Genomic DNA, 10,686 nt, shown 5'->3' on the forward strand with positions numbered 1-10,686 from the left:
ATCAGATTTTTCTTTGGGTGCAATACATTAGTTCTCTCCAACATTGTTTAATTGAAGGTGGATATAGCCTATGGGACTTCCTGTTAAATAATAAACATGTTTTTGATGTCACAATTAATAGTATTTATTTCTTCTCATAACTATCAACCGTTTCAGCATTTATACGTATCCCAATATAGATATTCTGAGGTCCAATGTAATTACTTGTGTATTTTTTCTTACAATATTATCATTACATTTTGTTCCAAACATAATATGTTTAAAATAAGTATATGCTCTTCCAAAACGTGTGTATGAGATCCCCACATATTATTTACACCTTGTAAATTTAGGAGATGCATATATGTTTCACTTTAACGATGTCTCTACATTATCTCAGAGCTCTAAAATGACAAAAACTAGGAATGAAATTTCAATTCGTTGCTCTCTAGCTCGTTCACGTCTATGATGTCCATCTTTCCGACAGACCCCAAAGGCAGCACCCAGCGACTCTTGTGACGTCGTGTATTTTCATAGATATCAGGAAGTGCTGTGCTTGTAGGATGAGCTAGCTAGAGATTTGTGTGTTATTACAGTTGGATAAATGACGGTGTGATGGTTCAGGCACTCGTGAAGGAAACATGGATTCTTGTTTTATATGTGGTTTCCTTTTCGTCGCCTTGACGTCTTGGGCATTAGCAGACGGTAAGTGTTTCAGTTAAAGGGACGAAGTCAGAGGAAACTGGTTAGCATGTTTGCTAACTATTTCGACATGCGAGTTTACCTGAATGCCAGAAACCTGCACAACGTGTGCTCTGTAGACTGCTCTCACACTAACATGCACATATTAAAGAGATATTCTGTCAGCCCTATGATGAATGTGACTCTATTCATCGTCTTTACAGTATTTCTCATTGACCGTACTGCTAATTAAATGTCAGTATACTGTTTCTGCTTGCCATTACTTGTATTACTGTGACAGCATTTCTATTGTATCTGTATTACTCAATGTCTAATTGTGTCAGCTGTGCTCTATGCTATTTCTTTTCATCATAAATGTATGCATGTACTGTACTCTTCAATCACATGCTTATATTTTTAGTATAAATAAAAACTACTTCCTTCCCATTTTCTTAATTTCCCTTCCACTTACTTTACACTTAGTAGAAAAAAACGGTGTTTGTGCACTTACAATGAAATCTTATGCCTTACAGATGGACAGTTGACCTTTGTATCAGAGCTCTCGTCCAAACCAGCTCAGAAGTTGTCAAAGTATGGTTGGTATGGCAACGTGAGGCTGCAGAGGTTTCATATACCAGAGGAAACCGCCATCGCTCACTGGCTGTTTATTGTCACCAAGGGCCACACCTTCCAATGTGGACAGCACAATGTCACCATGTAAGATATACTAACTTCTGCATCATGAAAACGTTTACCCATTTTCTCTGCTATGTATTTCAGTCTACTCTGCTCACGGGAATCTTCCTAATCTCTTTTTGTCCCCTGCTTAACCAGTTTCTCTGCTTAAGTGGTTGTTGACACTTTTTTTCTTTTCTTCTGAAACTCACTTTGACTTCACCTTCTTTTTCAGCCATGTTCAATATGGTGCCCCTCCAGTTATAAATCCAGTAGGGTCGGTGTTTCCCAATGCAACGCTATGGAGCCCCTGTCTGTCTCTGATCCTACCGGTGACATCACACGGCTCCACAACCTTTAACCTCTCCAATCCAGCTCCCGGTGATTGGTACGTTGGTGCCCACTTGCCTGAAGATGATGGGCGCATAGAGCAGAAGGTTCGTGCAGGGCTGTATACAGCCTGTGCTTGTTACTTTCTGTTACTGTTTTTATTGTTATGAGTCCATGAAATTGTTTCTGCTACTGGACCGTTACTCTGGACAGATGAACACTAACTGTGCTTTTTAATTTTCATAAAGGCCATTTACAAGACTTGTGGAAATTTGTGTGTGTGTGTGTGTGTGTGTGTGTGTGTGTGTGTGTGTGTGTGTGTTGTGTGTGTGTGTGTGTGTGTGTGTGTGTGTGTGTGTCATATTTGTCTGAATTAGAATTTAAAGAAAGAAACTTGTTCCACAGGCAGTGGGTGGATCTTTTGTTATGTAAAGTAGCTAAACCCCATTGTTGGTTTTTTTGGCCTCTGTCCATATTGCCAAAATGGCAGCTGGTAACTGCTGGCCTTGAAAGAACGTTTCTATTTACATTATATTGTACTTCATATTTGTATTTTCCATGCATTAGTCCCCCAATAATTCCATTTTTTTATTTTTTGTCTTATCTATCAGGGCTTTCCGTCTTGCTCGTACTTCTTCCAGCCTCAGCTATCAGTCAGGAGAGCGGTGGACACACCTATTTTACAGCAGGGCACATTCCTCCAGCAGACTGCAGCTTCTGACAGACCTGCACGCCTTAAGTAAGAACTGTCTGTGTGTGCATGTATACACATCTAATTTCCTGTGGTCCCATCTTTTGTTCTGTTCTATATCTTTGTTATCAGTCTATATAAGTCCCTTTATGGTATTTGTGTCTGCCTTAGGTTGTATGTTCCAGAGTTTGCCTCCTCTCTCTCCGTCTCTGTGGCTGACTGTTCATCAGGTGAGGGAGCAGACAGCAACAACTGTTCACTGGTCCTCAGGCTCGGCTCCACCTCTGTGCTGCAGCGCCCATTAACAGTGAACTGCTCAGGGATTGGCTGCTTTGCAGCTCTTTACAACCCACCTTGGGATACCTGGTTACGAGTTGTTGTGGAGAGTAGCCTCGACAACCGTACTGTGACCTTTAGTATCGTCTCCAACTACACAGGTGAACACAAAAACACACGTCCATAAACATAACTTTCACACATATCTCTGTTTAAATCCATTACCTGTGTGTGTAATTTAAAACTCACTATTCTGCATTTGTTTGTGTCTGCCTCAGTGGGATGTAAGCCAAAAAGTGTAGGCCTTAAAGTAGATGATGACTTCAACAAGCTCCGTGGCAACAGCACCAATACCAAGTCAACATCAGCAGGCAACAACTCAGTGACTATAGACGCAATCACTTTTGGCAATGAATCAGCGTCACTGTTAACACCATTGTCGGCGTGTGTGTGGAGCATCCCTGTTCTCTGCGAGGAGGTGGATGTTCTGTCGCTCCGATTCACTCCTGTCAATGGACCAAATGTCAGCGTTACAGATACACACCCCACACTGCTCACCTACCCCCTGCACACACAAGCCACCGGTGGTACACTGAACCTACAGCTCACACTCAACACTGTGAGTACTACTGATTTACCAAACATACAGTATTTTGAAAACATCTGTTAAATTTGAGAGTCTCAGAGTTAAGCGTTCATGCTGTTTTACTTTGATACATGTTTGTTTGTGTAGACTAATGTGACTCTGGCGAACAGCAGCAGTGTAGTGGCCTGTCTCTCTCCCTGGGCTCCAGTTCTCCAACTCAACCACTCTCAACCCTGTCGCACAGGTAGCACAACTAACAGGATTGATTTATTCACCATTACACTGAGGAATTGGAATTGATGCAATAAAAACCTGGAAATAACTGCAGTAGCTTAATGAATCAGGCAAACTGAAAAACTGGGGATATAAGATTGTTGATAAATAATGATGTGCTAAGAAGGGACAATGGCATCAAGCTCATTAAAAGGACAAGTCAAATAAGACATTCATGTAATAGCACTGTCAACTCTCACATGTAGTGCATGACTTAGAGATTGTCACGGTAAAACTTAAAAAGTACTTATGAAAGATTTCATTTTGTAGCGTAGCAAAAATAAATAAAATCGTGAATCTTGACTTTACATTATGAAAATGAAATTTTGAGACACTTGTGTGTATCTACAGCTTTGTTTGCAGGGTATGGTGTTCATGTGAATGCCAGTGTTCCTAAAGCTGTGGTCAGACTGCCTTTTCCCCAGTCAGCAACATGGTACCTCACCCTGCAGCTTGTTTGCAACAGGTAACACACATGCAAAAATTGCATTTCTATCCTTATCTGAAAATGTGTATCTAGAATATTTCAAAATATTTTCTGCACCTATGGCACCTTATGCCTCCTCCCTCCAATAGGAGGGACAACACTACTCTCAGCAGGCAATACATGCTTTTAAAATTCACCCAGTCTACACAAATGTAATGTCTATTTAGATTTGTTCATGTTAATATTAACACATTTTCACACCATGTACATTGTTGTAAATTCACATATCTGCTTTTTTGAGTTATATTAGATTTAGTCTGGCATTCTTATCTTCACTGCGCTGTGCAGTAAGGCCTGGCTACACCACAGATACATTTTAGGATAGGTGAAAAAACGTTCTGGGTTGTTTGCATTTCTTTAAACCAATCACAATCGTCTTGGTCGGCACTAAGCTCTGCAAATAACAAAGGTGGCTCTGCAAAATAGTCTCAGAACTTTTGGTGGAACATTTGCACGCCGCAAAAGAAAACACTACCTACAATATTAAATGAAGTTAACTGTTCACACAATACAGTAACATGAGCTTTTTAAATTAGATGGATGCATGGTTAACGTAATTTTCTCTTACAAAGTGTATCGCCGTGTGTACTCTGTCCGTAACAACCCCGCCAATCAGTCCCAAAACATCCCAGTTTAATAGCAAGTGCTGTAAAGATATTCCCTTTAATCTTTACAGCCATTCCCTCAAAGAGCCAAGCAGGCCTGCCTTGTTGCACAAGCCGACCTTTCTTTAAAACTTGGGAACAGCAACACACAGAGGGCGGATCCACGCGTCGAATGTCAGGCTTTATCCTGGAAATGTACTTCCTTTGATCCAAGAGAGAGACAGAGAGACATCCTCTGTGTTAAGAGACACATTTTTGCAACGGGGGAGTTAAAGTTCACATTAGTTTAATGTGTGGAGTGCATGTGGAGTGTTGAGACCCTGAGTTTTATGTTTTGTTTTTAATGTTTACATTTTTGTGTTTTTTGTTCTGCAGTAGTGACTGTGGCAATACATCATTGGTGTCTGTGGTGCCAGAGGTGTTCATCAGTGCCTGTGTAGAGGACTGTGGGACATACGGGGAATGTAGACTGCTGAGATCCTACAGCTACCTGTACGCTGCCTGTGTCTGCAAGGCTGGTATGACACACACTCACACAAACCTAAAGAAACTTTACATCTTACTTAAATCACCTAAATACCTAGTCTATTTTTAATTGCACTTAAATAACACTGTATCTTTTCTTGTAACTTACTGATTCATTTAGTTATGTATGTATTTGGTCTGTAGGTTGGACTGGTTGGGGCTGCACTGATGATTCAACAGCTCAGTCGTACTGTCGCCAGTTGACGGCAACTCTGCTGCTCACGCTCAGTAACCTGTCCTTCCTGCCTGCTATCGTGGTTGCCATCAAACGCTGCTACATCACTGAGGCCTCTGTTTACCTCTTTACAATGTTCTTCTCCACGGTAACGCACTCTCAAATACACACTCATGCATATATGTAGGAATATTGCATTTTAGACATGTCTCTAGAGTATTGGTTATATTCTATTGAGCCCAGGTGACCTAAAAAAAAAATGGTCCTCCTCAGAAGATTGTGAAGACTCCCATCGACGTCCCATCGTTTTTAATGCTTAGTGAGCATGTATAGTTAAGGCACAAAGTGTACCTTTTTATAGTTGCTAATATTTGTAGGATGTATGTAACACAATAGCGTATTGAATATATGAAGTCAAAGCCACATGTGAGATGTCACAAGCACTTTTATTAAAACAGACTGGGATCAGATGTCAAAATGATCAAAAACAAAATGCAAAGACAGGGTTTCCTTCCCCGTACAGTTCTCTGGTTGAACAGTGAAGTGTCTGAACTACATTGCAGACTGGATTCTCTCCTCATAGAGTGACGACTGATTCATTGTGAATGGGTCCAGCGCGGGTTGAATGTCCATTGGTCATCGTCGTTACATACGTCTTGTGTATGTAGTGTCTGTATCATAACTGCGCTGCCTTTTTATGAACGGATCATCTGTATATCTATAAATATATATCTATATCATATCTATAAAGATCTAGGCAGGGGCGACGTCTAGCTCATCCAGTTAGACTGTGTGCCCCATGTAGGCTAAATCTTTTGCAGCGGCCCGGGTTCGAATCCGCCCTGTCTTGCTGTGTGTCATCCCCATCTCTCTCCAACCTTTCCTGTCTATCCACATCCTCTAACAAAGCAAGGAAAAAATCTATATCCATATAAACTGATTTGTCTTATCCCATATCTCATTTGAAAATATATTTATGTAAGGTAAAATATTGACATGCCCAGCCCTACCTCCAGCTGTGATTAGCTAATAATATTACTAATATACACTACCGGTCAAAAGTTTGGGGTCACTTAGAAATTTCCATTGCACTCCATTATAGACAGAATACCAGCTGAGATCAGTTGCATTGTTTTTTTAACCAGGGCAGCAGTTTTCAGATTACATTATGTGCTTACATAATTGCAAATAGGTTTGCCAGTGTTTTTCTAGTTAGTTTTTTTAAATGTTATCAGATTAGTAAACATAATGTGCCTTTGGATGATTGAATGAATGGTTGCTGATAATGGGTAATGTAGATATTGCATTAAAGATCAGCCCCCCCACTCAGATCAACTGGTATTCTGTCTATAATGGAGTGGCATGGAAATTTTTAAGTGACCCCAAACTTTGGACCGGTAGTGTATCTACATTACCCATTATCACCAACTATTTGTGTATTTTACATAGCTGTGGGGAAGAATTGCCACCTATATTGACAGGAGGGGTGGATAGTCTTGTGGCATTCAGATAATGCCTCCCCTTTTCATGTTTCATTTTCTTTTTATATTCTAGTTCTACCATGCATGTGACCAGCCAGGTGTAGCCGTAATGTGTATAATGGACTACGATACCCTACAATACTGTGACTTCCTGGGTTCAATCTGTTCCATCTGGGTCACCATCCTGTGCATGGCTCGCATCAGCGACACATTTAAATACGTAAGACACCAATAACACTATTATTTCTCTTAACTGAGGATTAATATATTTTAATTTGTTTAAAAAAAAATGTCTTGATACTTTTGTTTGTGCAGACTCTGTTTATGCTCGGGGCTCTGCTGATAGCCATGTCAATGCAGCTGGACCGCAAAGGCCTGTGGAACCTGCTGGGCCCCGTGCTCTGTGCCATACTGTTCATGGTCACTGCCTGGGTAAGACACACACTACAGGGAGTAAATAAAACTATCTAATTGGAATCTGCTGTTGACTTCCTTGTTGATAAAAATCTAGGCAGTAACAATGGGCAGAAAACAAAAGAATGATCTTGTTGTTGCTGAGGTGTGCTAAAACCAGTTATCGTCTATCTTTTGTTTACAGGTGTACCGAGGTGTGCGGCGACGACATTGTTACCCGCCCTCTTGGAAACGCTGGATCCTCTTCCTAATCCCGGGGGCAATCTGTGCCCTGATCGGGGTATGTTTGTACATTTTTGCAGAGACCGAGGTCAACTACTACTACACACACTCGCTGTGGCACATCCTGGTGGCCAGCTGCGTTGTGTTCCTGCTACCGCCGAAAGAGAAGAACAGGGAGGCGTTGGGCTGGAGTAGGGGCGTGACCTGGGACTGGAGCTGGAGACCCCGGGTTTGTGGGTACACACTCTGTCAGAGCGGCAAGGATGAACTCTACACTGTCACATAATAGGACACGAGATTTTCTGTAAAGAAGTAAAGTGGCAAGGCAGTGATTGTGAAACAGCACTGCAAACATTTAATTGAGATATAAAGACACAAACAAACACAGGGTGTATGCTCATTTTGACAAAATCTTACACATTTTTAAAGACTGACATTTTAAAAATCAAATGTAGACCTATATTCTCATAGGTCTACTATGTCCCTGTTCACATTTACAGATGGTTGAAAACTCTTCTTTTATTTGAATAAATAAAAAAGATTTGTAAAAGTCTTAAATTAGCTTGCAGACATCCTGAAACACACACACATACACGCATACACAATTTAACCTAAATCGAATCTGCTGAAACCTCCCTGGTGGTCCATTCCACAAGTTTAGGTATAGTCTATATCCTTCACGTTCCACTTCCGGGATTGCTCTGGTGCTCTTTGTGTTGGAATTTTAAATTTGGTGGATTTATGAGGACTATTGTTGACTGCTCCTTAGATCTCTGCAGGGTAAATTGAGACAGCTAGCTAGACTATCTGTCCAATCTGAGTCTTCTCTTCTGCGACTATTTTGCAACGGCTCTGTGCAGAGTTTAGCACCGCCCATGATGATTCTGATTGGTTTAGAGAAATGCCATCAAACCAGAGCACGTTTTCCTCCCATCGCAGAATGCTGTGTGGAGTCAGACTCTTCTTCAGTGCGCTTTGGGGGAGGGTCTGGAAATTTCAGACTAGCTTAGGTTGGAACAGCAAAACCTTCAGGTAGCAGACCACCTGGCCTTTGAACTCATGACCAGACATTTGTACATATTGTGTATGTACATATAGGCTAGGAAATCAATATTTAAAATATTTATTACTGGAATAGCACTTTGTTGCGCTCTTTTAAATCTTTATATTCAGCCTCTCATTGAGTCTGCTGATAAAATATACTATATTTGTAGTTGATGTAAACACGCCTCATTATTGTATCCTAGATATTGTCATTTTCCGTGCAGGCCTGAGCAAAATTAAGAAATTCTTTCAACTTTTCTTGGAAGGATTTAAAACCTATTAGGTGCTTTTTCTGCTTACCACGATTCTCATGCCTTCCTATAATCCACATCTATACATACTGTACTGTACATGGCAGGAGGTTATTTTCATGCACGGATTAACTTGACTCAGTGTCCTTTCTGTTTTGTCTACTCTCCACTTCTCATTTCCTCTGTTCATTTTGCCTCTTTTAAACCTTACCAGTTCTTACTTTTCACCAACACTCATTCTGAAGCACTTTTATAATTATAAAGCTAATAATGTTCTGTACATAGGGATGGGCACTATGAATGTATATTTAAATTATTGTGTCCAGTGCCTCCTCTTCACCGTGATAATTTTGCACAGGTTCAAATTGAACGTTTGTCACTTTCATTTATAAAATATTTGGGGGTTTTTCACCCTTGTGTGTGAGACTGTAAATCACTTAATTCAGTTGTCACGATTAAGTAGGAGTATGAAATGCATTCTACCACTACAGCTAACTGTATCTCTCATGCGTGTAAAAAGGAAGAAATGTAATGTTCAATGAAAAACAGGATTTCACGTCCTTGTACTGGAAAGCTACACTTCAGTCTGTTAAAAAAAATCCAAACCTCATTTATCCCACCAAGAATAAATCTATTGTATACAGAGAATGGTTTCAAGATTGTATTATTGCTTTTTATGTGGCAACCCTCTCACAGTTTTTTTCCTAAGGCACTCACACACTCTCATAAACAGAGTGGATGGGGCATGAAGAGAAGCAGATTACTATAATCCTCAGATATAGATATAGATAGATAGATATATAAATATATATATATATGCGCACGCTTGTTACGAGAGTTGAAGTGTGTGAGTGTGTGTGTGTGTAGGGCTTACGTCCATTAGTAAATTTGATGGGCTCTCAGATCCTGCAAAGCTGACACAGATCAGTGCTACAGATCACAGGATCTAGCCTTACTGCCCATTGTTTGTCAAAATCAAAGCAGCAAAGGCCGACACATTGGGATTTCTAATTGCTAGCTAGAGTCACACTTAAAAAGTATGGCATCCTGCATTTCAAATATTGTACGCAACTAAAAACACAACTTTCATAACATCTAAAAAAACTCCATGCCCTTAGTTTATATTGCAAGCGTTCTGTCTACCTTAAGACTAAGACTTAAAATAGCTACTTCACAGTTATAGTTATAGTTAGTCAGTTTCACTGAGTTGTTCTCATTATGATGAGTAAACAGTGGAGTGGACTGTAATATGTAAGTAAGTTCTGCATAGACAAAAATTATTCATATGGCCCTTTATGCGCTGTATTTATGGGTTATTCCCAACCTAACCGCTTCCTGTCCTATATTAGGATATATTATATATTATAATGTTTATTTGTTGTAAATATTCAATTCTATTCTATATTTGTTTTAGCTATTTGATACATTTCAGTCGTCTCCCAAAAAATGGTCTCAGAAAGAAAAATCAAACTTTGGTTTAAGTGCTCACAACTCTTGTTTACACTCACACCTAATCCTGTGATGAATAGTAGACACTATACATTTTTAGGGGTCACAAGCCAAAAAGTTGTTGGGACCCACTAATTTAGAGTAGTAAAACTAGTGTTACTTTAACCACATACAGCCAGTAGAGGGAGCAAGTCCAGGAAAGTAAACCTGGAAGATTATCAGATGAAGAAAAAAAAAGGGGGGGGAAATAAGTTACCAAGTTCAAATCTTAATATAATACATCCATGGATCAGACACAGAAGTGGATGAGTTAGAGAGCAGCATGTACAGACAAATGGCACCGTAGGGAACAGACCTGAGCCAATATTTCTGCAAATAGCAGCTTGTTTTTAAGATTCTGTAAGCAGCTATCAAATAGGCTGAGTTACTGGATCTCTATAATTCAATAATACAAAGCCTTCATATTTGGAGATTAAGAAATGCTAAAACAAACCATACAAAGGTTTTGTGCTTAAAATAGACCCAAGGGTTACAAAGAAATG

At 39.9% G+C, this 10,686-nt stretch overlaps 1 protein-coding gene across 1 annotated transcript; it reads left to right on the forward strand.

Annotated features, from left to right (window-relative positions):
- The first annotated feature begins 620 nt into the window (after positions 1-620).
- pgap6 (post-glycosylphosphatidylinositol attachment to proteins 6) lies at positions 621-9,343 on the forward strand. The gene is made up of 13 exons (XM_032531719.1): positions 621-684; positions 1,194-1,377; positions 1,571-1,772; positions 2,277-2,404; positions 2,528-2,793; positions 2,911-3,251; positions 3,366-3,462; positions 3,843-3,957; positions 4,959-5,101; positions 5,253-5,431; positions 6,838-6,984; positions 7,080-7,196; positions 7,363-9,343. The coding sequence occupies exons 1-13, from the start codon at positions 621-623 to the stop codon at positions 7,684-7,686; spliced, it is 2,307 nt and encodes a 768-aa protein (XP_032387610.1). The 3' UTR covers positions 7,687-9,343.
- The last annotated feature ends 1,343 nt before the right edge of the window (positions 9,344-10,686 follow it).

Source organism: Etheostoma spectabile, chromosome 12, assembly GCF_008692095.1.
Source record: "Etheostoma spectabile isolate EspeVRDwgs_2016 chromosome 12, UIUC_Espe_1.0, whole genome shotgun sequence".
In the NCBI taxonomy this organism is placed as follows: Eukaryota; Metazoa; Chordata; class Actinopteri; order Perciformes; family Percidae; genus Etheostoma; species Etheostoma spectabile.